This window comes from Larimichthys crocea, chromosome XI, assembly GCF_000972845.2.
Source record: "Larimichthys crocea isolate SSNF chromosome XI, L_crocea_2.0, whole genome shotgun sequence".
Classification (NCBI taxonomy): domain Eukaryota; kingdom Metazoa; phylum Chordata; class Actinopteri; family Sciaenidae; genus Larimichthys; species Larimichthys crocea.
Window position 1 is genome coordinate 1912839 of NC_040021.1, and position 14311 is coordinate 1927149.

Consider the following 14311-nt stretch of genomic DNA (forward strand, 5'->3'; position numbering starts at 1 on the left):
AAGAGATGATGAGGCCAAACAAAAACATCAGAAAACAGAAAAATAGCTGCCTGCACAAACATCAATAGAATAAGATTTACTGACTGTACATGTTTAATTTTCAAGATATGTATGTGCTGAAGTTATTGCCTTGCCTATGATCTTATTATTCAGTGATAGAAACATATAGTGGAAGTTGTGGAAACAATAAAAATCAGAAAAGTCATCATTTAGCGCATCTTTAACGCGCACACACGCACACGTATATGCGCGTGCGTCAGTAGTAGCCATGGAAATAGAACGGTCACGTGCAGACGAGGTCATATATAAGGCCTGCTGACCTTTCGCACGTTCTCACTTTGCACGTGAACTTGACCCGGAGTCGACCTGTTGCAAAAACTGACCCCTTGGAAAACCTGTACCGGACAACCGAGAGGAGAAGAAGGAGAAAAAGGAGAAGAAGGAGAAGAAGGAGAAGGAGAAGAAGGAGAAGAAGGAGAAGGAGGAGAAGGAGAAGAAGGAGGAAAAGGAGGAGAAGGAGGAGAAGGAGAAGGATTTTTTTTCAGCTTTATTTACAGTTGGCAGTAGAAGAAGGAGAAGGAGGAGAAGAAAAGAAGGGGGGAAGAAGAAGGAGAAGCACCAGAAGGAGCAGAAGGAAGAGGAGGAGGAGAAGGAGAAAAAGGCCGAAGGAAGAGAAAACACCTGCGGGAAAGATGCCTCCTTCCGGACCGCCCGCCCCTCCCTCCCTTGGAGACCTGCCTGAGCTGGACCTGCCTGTGCCGGCCCTGCCTGAGCTGGACCTGCCTCCGGGTAAGACACTTAAATCAATGTATTCTTATTCTTATTCTTATTCTAATATGTGAGCAGAACCTGTGTAATTTAAAAGTAGACGAGTTGGAAAATGTTTGAGATACAGATTGGGTCATACTCGGTGTAAACGTGTTGTTGGTTGGCTTTAGCGCTTTAAAACTTCGGAAAACATCTTAACAATAGTGCAGCGATGTACTGACGTTTTTATTTTGATATATATATATATATTTGTATTTGTATTCATTTTGTCGATTTTGAGTGAAAAATATTTTTAAAGTCAAGATGGCGACTGGGCCGTTTTTCATAAAACGCATCGAATGTTCATTTTTATCACCATGGAGACGATTGAACTTTTAGCAGGTAACGCCTGAACGCGCATGCGTAATCAGAGCTCACCTGGTTTAAACGTACACAGCTGTTGTCGTTTAAAGTTCCTCACGTAATGAATCATTTTTAGGGACAAAACTAAAATATACTGTAAACAATAGTGTGAAATGAGATTTATTTGTGAGATTAGATGATTGATTTAATTAGCTAGAAAAAATTCTAAAGAAATTTTGAGTGTGCCTGACTCTGGCCCTGTCGCCCCCATACATAATTACTGACACTGCTCCTCAAATACCTCAAATAGTCGTTTTTAACATAAATGTTAAAAGAGGAACTATATTTTATAGTACAACTGTAATATGAGTGATTGTTGTGATTGTTAACAATGGTGGTGTGATATGGAGTGAATGATGTATTACATGGTTGGTCTGTGTTAAAGAAAATGTCCCTGTGTGTTTGCTTGGCCCACAGCCTGAAACTAATTTAACTTAGTAAAAGTTTATTGTTAACTTGAGGAGTAACCAGTATGTGCGGTTTTTCACTTTTTCATTAAGTGCAAATCCTGTTTTTTTACATCATGTGTCAGAGGTTGGCCTAGATTTTAGTGTAAACCTTTTATCTTTGTCATACGGTTTTAAAATTTCTTCTGCAATGCCTCTGTTCGGTCACGTCTTGTTCAGTAGGCGTGTGATGTCGTCTGGTTTGTCTCTGCTTCGTCTTGTTTGCGATTCAGTCATCATGTTTGTGCTTGTAGGACAACTTGTTGCCGTTGAACCAAATTGATATTTTTGTAATAAGGTTATTGCATGTTGATGGTGCACGGTCCATGTTTGGTACCACTGTGGTGGTGGTGGTGTGTGTGTGTGTGTGTGTGTGTGTGTGTGTGTGTGTGTGTGTGAGCCGTTTGATGTGTTTTCATCATCACCTTCGTAAATAAGTGATGTGGTCTTGCATGGACGCTGTGACCTGTGAACATGTATTACCATGAAGATATTTGCATGGTGTTTTGTCATGTCCTCATTTTCTCACACACAACGTTTATGCAGAATGCAATTTAAGTTGTTAAGTGTTATTTGGGTGGATTACTATTTTTAACTATTCTCAACTTTATACTGAACTCTATAACTCAACTTTTCTTTATATTTTCCTGCAGATGTCCTCGCCTTCGTGGCAAGAGGTATTGTTCTTATGCTCATTCGATTGGTTGAGGACGAGGGCTCCATTCCTTCTGACGGAGAGGATGGTGACCCCGACTTCATCTATTCAGATGAGGCGAGGGCTCCATCTCTTCTGATGGAGAGGATGGTGACCCCGACATCTTCTCTTGGATGAAGATGAGAGCTCTGCCTCTTCGACGGAGAGGATGGTGACCCCGACTTCATCCCTGGGATGAAGACGAGGGCCACCTCTTCTGACAAAGACGAAGACGTCCCTGTTTCAGGCTCTTCAGACGAAGGGAAGACTCCCTCTCCAGTTCTTCAGATGAGGACGATGCCTTCTCAGTGTTCTGTTTCTTCATCTGAAGGCGAAGCTCCTGGCCCTTCAGCTCTTCAGATGATGACAGAGCCTTTTTTGGCATCAGTTCCTCAGATGAAGACGATGGCCACATCACTGTCTCTCTGGGTGCTGATGAGGTCGATGAAGGCGATGATGTTGGGAAATCATCGCCTGAGTCCTCAAGCAGCATCGAGGATCCACACCTCCTCCTCTCTCTGGTACTAGCGTTTCCAGTAAGAGGAGCAGGGAGGACAGTGATGAGGACTGGACCCCCGGTCCAAGCCAGGGAAACGCTGGAAGGAGTAATCTCTTCGTCTGACTGGATGGTGAAGACATCCAGTCAGATGATGAGGTTTCTTAAGAAGAGTCCTGAACAGAGGAGGACAGCTCAGTGACATGGATGGCTACGAGACCGATGACAATCATGATGATGAGGAGTTGTCAGATGAAACTTCTGCTTCTTGTGACTGCACGTCACCTGAGGAAGAAGTTTAAGATGGCAACAACCTCATCATCATGGACTGTACTGTCCTGTCCTTACCTGTCCTGTCGTCCCCTGTCCTGCCTTTATCTCCTCTAGTACTGTCCTGTCGTCCCCCATGTCCGGTCCTGTCTCTCCCATGTGTCCCACTGGCCTCTCATGTCCTGTCGTCCCCTGATCCTATCATGTCCTGTCGTCCCATGTCCGGTCCTGTCTCTCCTCTCGTCCACCTTGTCCTGTCGTCCCCCTGTCCTGTCATGTCAGCTATGTCGTCCCTGTCCTCTCCTGTCCTGTCGTCCCCTGTTACCGCTCCCTGTCATGTTCTCTCCGCCCGTCCCCCGGCCAGGGAACGCTGGAAGGTGATCTTCTTCGTCTGGCCTGGTGGTGGAAGTCACTCCAGTCGATGATGAGGCGTCTTCTGAAGAAGAGTCCTGCGGGAGGACAGCTCGTCGACTGGATGGCTACGAGCCCGATGCCATCTGAGATGGGAGGTGTCAGATGAACGTCTGCTTCTGTGGACTGCACGTCACCTGAGGAAGAAGTTTAAGATGGCAACAACCTCATCATCATGGACTGTTTTGAGGCCGTGTAGACCACCTGTGCAATTAAAGCCATCACTGTTATCCACTGAGGACGAACGTGACGAACCTAACGAAATAGGATGTCCTCAGTGATAACGAAGGTGCCGACATCCTCCTCTCCTCTGACATCGAGAAGATTGAGAACAAGATAAAGATGTGTTGAAATGTATGTGTAGTAAAATGTAAAGTAATGTAATATTATTAAGTAGGAATGAAATAGTGTAAAATTAATAATGTAATGTAATGTAATGTGTAAATGTAATTAATGTAGTAAAATGTAATGTGAGGTAATGTAAGTAATTGTATGTATGTAATGTATGTCGTAAAATGTAATGTAATGTAATGTAATGAACATTGAAACAATAAACTTTCCTCCCAAGAATCGCTACCTTATCGTGGTGGAGAGGTTTGCGTGTTCTGTGACCCTGGGACCTGTGTTGTTGAGTCACCTGGTCGGGTGTCCCAAAGCAAACTGGTCTCAGGAGAGGGGCCAGACTAAGAGCGATTCACACACAAAAATTTAGTTTTTGCTTCATTGCAGATTACAGGAACAAAACCAGGGCATCACCAACCAGAAGAAGATGACAGTCCAGAGGAACTCGGCTGTGCAGGAAGCTGTCACACTACGTTCTTCCTCTGTGGCAGCATGTTTGTGAAGCTCTCAGCAACTATAGACGCTCAGAAAAGACACACTGACACTTCCGTGTGTGACACTGAGGGGACTCTATTACAGTTTGCTCGAAATCCTACCACTAGTCCCTACCATGCAGTATCTGTTCTTGTTTTACCAATGGTTGGAGTTAAATTCAATAAATGAACATTTTAATTTATGTAACATAGGTCCACTGTCTCTGAGATACTTTACCCTCAGTGATGTTGAGTTAACACAAAGCTCTTAATACTAAATCCGCTGGCGATGTGTCACAATAATTGTTTTGGATAAAATGCCTCCAAAACAGATTCTCCACTAAAGAGCTAAAATTATGATGGATAACTTTGTAAAACCCTGAACAAACTTTATGACATCAGTCCATATTCCAAGTTGTATGTTTGGAGAAATCGAATATACATGTACACAACTCACCTACAGTTTTAAAACAACTTGATGGTACAATGGTAAACAGAAAAGCTTCTGAAGTTTGAAAACTTGAACTGGAATGAGGTCAAACCTAATGGTAAGTAAGTAATAAAGAACAAATAATGGGTTTAACAAACTGTAGTTCTGCAGCAGTGGAGTAAATTAAACCTGAAATGTGTTGCAAACTATTCCTAACAACGTTTGAGTACTGACAAACCCCGTCTGTATAAAAGCAGTGTTGTAAACAAACAGTTTCTGGAGCATTATTTGGACAATATCACACTGCAAGAAACAATATAGTGCTATACTAAGGCAAGAAAAGGGCTGTTAACAAAGGAAGCCAGACAGACCATTAAGTGTACGTCTTTATTTTAGCGGACCTCCCAGGGGGCTACGGACTGTTTAAGGGAGTCTCAGTGAATGGAAGCAAAAAATATGACGTTAGTGTCAAAAGGAGATCACAGAGACTAAACTAGAGTTCAGAGATACTGTAGTTTTGGGGAATCTACTACAGTTTTTTCCAGAGTCAGAACACTAATGAACATCTTAGGAGTGTCGATATGGGATCAAATAGCATCACCATAGACATCTAGAAATTTAGCCAAAACTAAGCAAGTAAACTAAGTCAGATTGGAGGGGGCGCCTTCTCCAAACTTGTGTTGAAGTTGAGTCCAGAGTCTCAAAGCCCTCGTCTCTTACACCATCAAAAAGACAGAAAGTGGAAGAAACTGACAGGAAGAGGTCCTGGCAGGCTGAAAACACTACAGAATCAGAAGACAGGTTTCTTTGAAACAACAGCTTACACTTGCGAAGTAAGAAGTGTCTGATTAACCTTCGAGCTGCAGGTTTGACAGCTCGACCAGCAGTAATAGTTGTTGCTAAAATAGAGAAAAACTCATCTTGGCTATGAATCACTGACGTGGACTACTTAAGATTAGAGCAAGGCCTTGTGGGCCGATATATCAACATTTGAAATGTTTTAGTTCATCCTGAGCTCAGTTTGCACCTTGCTCCATTTGACTAGAGGTGAACATAATGAAATGGCTCAATCCAATTTTTTTTTATTTAGACTTGAACATCCACACAAAATCATATTCCCCTCACTTAAAATTGAACAAAATAACTGGAGAAACCATCGTCACAAACTACACACTCTGAAGTATTAGGATGTGTCTGGGGGCAATGAAGCCTAAATTTTGGAGGGTCAGACACAGATTATGGAGTTTATGGGAAGCTGACGAAGCAGCGGACTGTGTCTCTACAGCCAGATCAACACAGGAACAGATCTCAGAGGCGGATGTAAAAGTCGGTGACAAAAACTAAAATATCAGAATGAACCTGTAGAAACTACTTTTTTTAATGCAACCTCAAGGAAATCTTAAAATATTTGAATATTTTATAATATATATATATATATTTGAAAAGTGTATCCATTTTGAATTCAGGCTACAGGGGAATATTTTCAGATATTTATTCTAATAACATTTCACACTTTTTTCATGTTGTCATGACCTTTTAACTCCTTCCTATAATACGATTTCTTCTTTCAGCTCAGGATCCTTTTTATTTTTATTTTTCTATTTAGCATTCAGCCTGGACCGACCTCACACACAGCAATGTTCAATTTTTTATCCAGTGAATTAGTCAATATATGTAGGCTAAGAAGCTTTGCTGCCATATGATAAAATCTGCTAAGACTTTGACACAGCTTGTACTTACAAGTGTTCAGCTGCCTCTCTCTGTTATCAAACATCATCTTCAGTGACCCCGAGCTTCTCCTCCACCAGATACGATCACACAGCACTGGCACTATTCCTGAGATCAGCACTGAATACATTAGACATAACACTGAAACTTTCACTACACTATCATTTTACAGAGTCAATTGGTCTATGCGTTAAATTAAAATGCTGCATGAATATATAGCTGATAATTTATTAATGAACACAACTGTACTTGGGGCGTGCTGGCAGGGTGACACTAACCTGTTTCAAGCGTGACTCAACTTGTTTCAGGAGTTTGCAAGAACATCGGAAGCACACCTTTAAAAAAAAATCACACAAAATGAACGGAGACATATCACAGCCATTGTTTACAATTTTATTATCGAGTGTGCCTGATAGAGCTGATTAGGTCCTGGTTGCTTGGCAACCTCAAGCCTGCCTGAAGGAGGAGAGGGGGGAGAAGCTGAGCGGCGGCCATCTTAGCAGTTTTGGCACTTAATTGGAACTTGTCTGTCTAAAATGACACACAGAGATAGCAGAGCAGCGCTAGCTGTAAAGAAATGCTATTTGCTAACATTAGCGACCAATGCTAAAATGAATGCTAATTAACATTAGCCACTAGGAATTAAATAAATGCTAATTGCTAACATGCTAATTATCATTAGCCCACTAAGAATTAAATACATGCTAATGCTAACATGCTAATACTAACATGCTAATTATCATTAGCCACTAAGAATTAAATAAATGCTAATTGCTAACATGTTAATGCTAACATGCTAATTATCATTAGCCACTAAGAATTAAATACATGCTAATGTTAACATGCTAATGGTAACATGCTACTGTTAATTGCTAGTGCATCAGCGGCGGTCATCTTAGCAGTTTTGGTACTTAATTGGAACTTATCTGTCTAAAATGACACACAGAGATAGCAGAGCAGCTAGTGCGTTAGCAATGCTAAAATTAATGCTAATTAACATTAACCACTAGGAATTAAATACATGTTAATTGCTAAAAGGCTAATGATAACATACTAATGCTAATTAGCATTAACCACTAAGAATTAAATACATGCTAATGTTAACATGCTAATTGCTAGTGAGTCACCGCATCAGCACTAACATGTTAATGGTAACATGCTAATGCTAACATGCTAGTGTTAATTGCTAGCGCATCAGCGTAAACATATTAATATTAACAGGCTAATGATAATTGCTATTGCGTCACCGCTAACATGCTAATGTTAACATGCTAATGTTATTTGCTAGCACATCAGGGTTTTCTGAATAAAGAGCACTAACGTGTACATTACACGTGAACATATATACATACATATAGTACACATGTATGTGTGTGTATGTGTATATATATATGTGTGTGTGTGTGTGTGTGTGTGTGTGTGTGTGTATGTATGTATATATGTTCACGTGTAATGCTCTTTATTCAGAAAACCCTCATGTCACATCTACATTTCAGGATCTGGTTATTATAGACACAGATTAAATGTTAAATATAAATATTTCAATATTTATCATCACAGTAACAGTGTTACACACATTAGTAGCTGTAAACACTCAGCATTAGAAAAATACATATGTTGGTTTGGTGCTTACATAAGGAGTAAACATTTATAATCATCACTTTAAAAGTTACATACGTTGTTTTTGGTGCCTGTTTGTTTCCCAGATATATTAGTGTGTGTGTGAATGGGTGTATAAGAGACATTAACTTAAAGCACTTTGTAGAAAGGCGCTTTATGAAGTTCAGTTCATTTCCTTGTATTAGTTTACGGGCAGATCTGCCTTATCCAATATGGCGGCGACGTCGACGTACGATTCAGTGCTCAATGCGCCGTCTATGTATATATGTCTATGGGCGGAGCGGCTGGAAAGCAGGCCCGGAGCCCCAGACACAGGAGGATGAGGGGACTTTACAGTGCTGCCAAAGCATTGTGGGTAGATGAGTTTTTACTGTATGTGAGGGAAGTGACATGTATGATGGAGGGACTCCGAAGAGAAACTGTAGAGCAGGGTTCTTCAACCTGTTTCAGCCAAAGGACCCCTTGAACGAGAGACAAACAAAACAGGGACCCCCACATGTAATTCATTAAGTGTTTCACACTTTAAGCCTTTATTCGACTTTTATTCAACCTTATCAACCTATACTTATACACTCGGTTTTTAGCCTATATGCAAGGGCGCCGTATATGGGAGAAAAGTTAGGACAATTCCAAGGGCCCACGACTGACAGGGCCCCCAAAAATTAGGCTCCAAAAGATAGGTAAACACCAATATAAAATTATTAAACCATTATCATTGAGTATATATAATTAAAATTAATTATCTCTTTGTTTTTATGTGTTTTGGGCAGTAAAAGTTAATTAAAAATGGCCTTGAGCACATTTTTATGGTGGCTTTTAATCTTGCATCAAATAGTGAACTGCACTGCATACTGTATGCAGACTTGCATGCATGTGCAAATCACCAGCAGTAAATATTGTGCTAGTACTAGTATTGAACTACAAAACCCAAAACAGTTGCAAGCCTTTAATTAGAGTTATGTAAAGCTTTTGATGGGATAGTTAGGTCCTAGAGATGTGGTGACAACAGCTGCGCAGAGGGGGCCCAATTTGATTTTTTTGTCATGGGGCCCAAAATTCCTGTCAAAATTGGCAATTATTATGACAAAAATTGGCGGACCCCCTGCAGTACCTTTCTGGACCCCCTAGGGGTCATGGACCCCTGGTTGAAGACCCTTGCTGTAGAGAATGAAATATTCCTAGAAGTATCAATGCGTGTCGTGAATCAGGTAGCTAGGAATGAGAACTACATTAAAGTGGCTCCAACAACATTACAGAAAAAAGGAAGGCATGGATCCACAGCAGTTTATTTACTGCTCTGACACAACACTAGGTGTCAGCATCATCTTTGTTACTGTTCTGGTCTACCCACCATCCACAACACAAACACTACAAGGTCAAATCATATCATATATCAATCTTCTAGGAGGTCAGAGGTCAGTGTTCACTTCCAAGAGAAGGTTCCGAATCTTGCAGAGTTTTTGCTCATGGACCTGAGGCAGGGCCAGGGTTAGATTAACCTGCTGGCAGGCAGCAGGGTAAAGATAAACCCTGACCCCCGACTGACACCAAGTTCTTCCTGATCTCTGTGTAGTTGTTAATCTTGTTGCCTACAAGTGACAACTAGGTACTGTGTGCACTGCATGTGAAATGGTAAATGAATGGTAAATGGACTGTATAATATAGCACATTTCTAGTCTTGTGACCAGTCAAAGCGCTTTCTACACACACATTCATACACTGATGGCATTGGCTGCCATGCAAGGTGCCAACTGCTCATCAGTTTGAGGAGTTAACCATTCATACGCAATCAAAGGCACAGTCTTCAGTAGCAATTTGGGGTTCAGTATCTTGCCCAAGGACACAGTGACTGTAACTTTCATTCATTCATTCATTCATTTCATTCATCTGTTTACAGCCTTATTTAATTGCTGACAGTCATCTCCATTTGTAGTTCTCTCTCATATTTGTAAAAAACATTTCTACTTCTACAGTCACTTTATATTTTTAATATACTTTATAGTTGTATAAAACATTTTATTTCTACAGTTACTTTCAATTTCTAATATAGTTTATAGTTGTATAAAACATTTTTATTTCTAGTTATATCTATCTATCTATCTATCTATCTATCTATCTATCTATCTATCTATCTACATAAACCAGTGCCCCTACACTGAAACGCTAACCTCAAATCTCAAATTTGCAATAATTCCATGATAATTTAAACATTATTGTGTTATGCACATTTATTATGCATCTAAGCATAATAAAGCCTGACGATATTGAGAGAAATATGTTTATTTACTTTCCTTCTCAGAGTTTGATAAAACAATAGAAACCATTTTCATGTCTCCCAGAGATGTGGACTTTAGTCTTCAGCCCTGACTTGTCAGACTTGCAGCTTGACTTGACAGAAAATAAATGACTTGAGACTTGACTTTGACTTGGAAGTTAAACACTCGTGACTTGACTTGAGACATAATGACTCAAATGACTTGTGCTCATTTTACGTTATTAGATGAAATATTAAAAATGTTTGAGATTGTCAGTGTTGTGTCTCTGTACCGTTACCCAGAACACAGTGGGCATGTCATCAGGATTACTCTGTCAGTCAAGCTCCTCGGGACACTAACTGATGGTCTATGGATCAGATCAGATCATCACCGTCATGCTCTTGTCAAGAATACTCACTTTCAGATTCAAAGCTTTCACACACAGAAGACTTATTCGGATTGGTAAGTGTCTGTGAGGGTTGATGTTATCTAACATATCCAATCTGTCCGCAGCTAGCTAACATGACCTTGATAATGATTGATATCACTGATCAACCCAATCAGCAGAATGGCAGCAGAGCTGGCATTGTAATCTGTTGAATTTCAGTCTCAAAGTAACCTTTCAATGTTGATAGCATTTTAAATCTTTTGTGTGTGTCATTTAAGGCTATATTAAATGGCCGTTATGGTTCAGTCTAAAGTTCAAATACATACCTAGATACACCTCTGAAACTCACCAACACATTGTATCTCCCTTTTTTAGACCATAGCCAAACAGAAATGCAAAATTGGGGTGTATAGTTAAATACTGTACCTGTTTTGTGACAGACAACAGTATATTCATCCACCCAGCACTTCTGTGCAGCAGTTAAAGTGCAGGTTGCTAGATCTGGCCCAGGAATGACAGTATAAATTTAGTATAATTTTAGTATAAAGCACTGTAAGAGTACAATGGTATCAAACCTGACAACAACACTCTGGAAGCTGTGTGCTGTCACTACAGCCGGAGTTTGCTGATAAATAGCTTTTACATTTTTGATTCTGTTGGAATAAACAAAGAAGTCACAAAGTTATTACTGAGATGCTGATAGGTTTTTTTAACTTTTAACTTTTTTAACTTTGGACAGAGCCAGGCAGGCACTTACCCCCTGCTTTCAATCGTGTCTGTGCTAAGCTAGTGGTATAAATCTTCTCACGTCTTTCCTAAAATGCTCAACTATTCCTTTCAATGAAAAAAGTGAGCTGACAAATGTTTACATGTTCTTTTAATTTCACCTTTTTTAACAACACACTTATGATACAGAATGAATATTTGCACAGAAACAGACAAATTTTGGCTAATCATCATAGAATAAACAGTTGGTTTGACAAGAATCATCAGAGGACAACTTTTTTTTTCACAATGGCTTTTTTTTGCCAGGTATTTAGCAAACCAATGAAAAAGCTTTAGGGGAAGGAAACAACATACTTACATTAAAAAACACCAGCTTGAATCTTAAATGCTATGAAGGTTTCGTAAAAGAGTTGAGTCAAGCTTGAAACACTAGATCCTATTCTGATGAACCTGTTCTGATCTTCAGACCAAGTGTTGTTTTGAGAATCACCTTCTAATGGATGAATCACTTCCTGAATTCAAAATAAAGCATGGTGGAAAACAACAGAACTAATACAAAATACAAAAAACTACAATGTTCTAATGGCATCTTGAGTTCACATGCAGTTTGGTCAAATAAACTACATGATGGGAAACATGAACATGTCTGTTGTTCATCAAATGTCATTTTGTCTTCTTTTATGGTGTTTTATCATGAAAAAAGCATTACACTTAAAGCTTATCTTAATAGCATGAATGTCTGTGTTTGATCGTCTTTTAAGGAACAACAAAAATAATCTCTTCTGTTAATCACTTTTTTTTTTCTCTTCATGGGAAACAATGGCAGACAGGTGAATTTATTAGCAAGATCAAGTGCTTTCAACAGAATCTTTGAATCAAACCATCAAACTGTTTTTTATTTTCACACACGTAAAAACAAACTTACATCAAGTTCCTTTTATATTTGGTCACACTGTCATTCTTGTATTAAATTCAAACAAAGTGCTATTAATATCTTTTGAGATCTTGGAACTTGGCGTTTTTTTAAAAAAAGACACCAATTCAAGGAATCTCATTGAAGGAGTCCAAAGCTCATCATGGCCAGCTGAATGTCCTACCAGTGATCTGGTAAAACTTCTGATTGAAGGGGTGAAAGAACTTCTGCAGTTTAGTCACCACTGATGGGTCCACCTCTGGATGGATGCGGCCCTTGCTGCCTGCCAGGCACTTGTTGAAGACAATGTTAAATCGCAGACAGTAAAATCCTCTGGTGGCATTGAAGTACAAGTTATACTGGCTGATCCTCGAGGGGAGGTTGAGGAAGCGCTCGACAAGCTGCAGCTCTGGCAGCGGGTCGGTGATAAGCCGGTCCCCGTCCACGATGTGAAACTGCTCCACAGGAAAGTACTTCAGCCAGCGCTCCAAGTGTTTGGTGTAGATGCTGGTCCGCACCGCTTTGTACTTTGTGTTTACCTCGCAGGTGTTGGAGTCGATGGCCAGCTTCTCAAACTTATGGTAGGTCTTGTTTTTGCGCTCCTTGCCCTCCAGTACTTGCGTGTAGTCAGACACAGCTCTGGTGGTGGGCTCGCGGACGATGATCAGCAGTTTGATGGAGGAGTTCATCTTGAAGATGCGTTCAGGGACTTCCTCTGTGATGAAGTACGCAGGGCTCTTCTCGATGGTAATCTGATGAGGGAAGGAAAAGGGCATTTTCTCCCTGTACCAGTCGATGCCCCGGGCGTAGTTTTGGTCATTGTCAAAGAAGTGGATCTCCTGCGAGGCCTTGACCACTGCTGGATGCAGGTTGAGCATCTCCAGCAGGGCACGGGTGCCCCCTTTACGCACTCCAATGATGATAGCCCGAGGCAGCTGTTGGACCAGGTTGTGCAGGCGGATTTGCTCTTTGGTTGCATTGCCCTTGCGTAGTTCATGGAGCAGGCCACGCTTAAACTGCAGGGTGCGAAGAGGGATTTGCTCCGGCTCGGAAGGAGGCAGTCTGCTCTCAATAGGGCAAATGGGCTGTAGCCTGAAAGAGAAAAGCAAAAAAGACATCCTCATTCTCGACACTGTTAGTACTTATTCATCACCAAAATCCTTAATGCATTTCAAATGAACTCTTTGGCTAGAGTGCAAAGATCTCTTCTCAGTGCAAATACACCCTTTTGTCTTGTTGATGAATGTGAGATTCTGCAGGCGGTGCTTTCTCTGTTCAGCTTTAACAGATATGACTATCCACGCCAAAAACACAGCTTGAAAAACCTTGTCTTTTGTTATCTTAAAACAAGTGAAAAAATTCTGCTTGTGGCAGAAAAAGGCAAGACATTGCATTAAAATCAAGTAAAATGACACTGATAGGAGGAAATTCTTCAAACACATCGAGAAGATGATGTAAGATTCACTCTATTTCAACTTTTTGTTTGTTTTTAGAAAAAGCCTATGGGTCTATTAGGATTTAATATTGGATAAAAGTGACTTGATAGAAGGGAAATGATTGCAGTAGTTGACTCTATATTGAGAAGTAAATTGAGCTTTTGGAAACTTATTGATTCAACATAATTTTCTATCATCGCTGACAGGATTTGTGTGACACAACAGTCATTTTTTTTATATATCTAAAATGTGTTGTATTGTGGGACTGTTGGAAGAAAGCACATGCACCCTACATTTTTATTGCATTGTAGATTTTTTTGAGGGCACTATACAGTAAATAAATGTCACCTTAAGAATTCAGACATTCAAATAAATGCAGGGTGAATATGTACTATATGCACTATATAGTAAATCCGGAGACAGTTTCAGCCCAAAATCTTCAGCGAAGAATAAAGGTAAAGTTGACATTTTGGAAATAGTTCAACTACAGAGAGCTTTAGCGGTGTTAGTTGG

General features: G+C 40.2%; 2 protein-coding genes across 4 annotated transcripts in view; one reads left to right on the forward strand and one right to left on the reverse strand.

Moving 5' to 3' along the window:
* The first annotated feature begins 578 nt into the window (after nt 1–578).
* LOC109142987 (uncharacterized) lies at nt 579–2482 on the forward strand. The gene is made up of 2 exons (XM_027284452.1): nt 579–789; nt 2270–2482. The coding sequence occupies exons 1-2, from the start codon at nt 693–695 to the stop codon at nt 2446–2448; spliced, it is 276 nt and encodes a 91-aa protein (XP_027140253.1). The 5' UTR covers nt 579–692; the 3' UTR covers nt 2449–2482.
* Nucleotides 2483–11585: 9103 nt separating this feature from the next.
* Nucleotides 11586–14311, reverse strand: part of LOC104932424 (heparan sulfate glucosamine 3-O-sulfotransferase 5) — an 81925-nt gene continuing 79199 nt past the window's right edge. For all 3 annotated transcript variants that reach the window (XM_019278566.2, XM_010747632.3, XM_019278565.2), the window contains one exon: nt 11586–13454. In XM_019278566.2, coding sequence (XP_019134111.1) covers nt 12524–13454 — 931 coding nt within the window. In that variant the 3' untranslated portion in view covers nt 11586–12523. The remainder of the gene's footprint in view (nt 13455–14311) is intronic.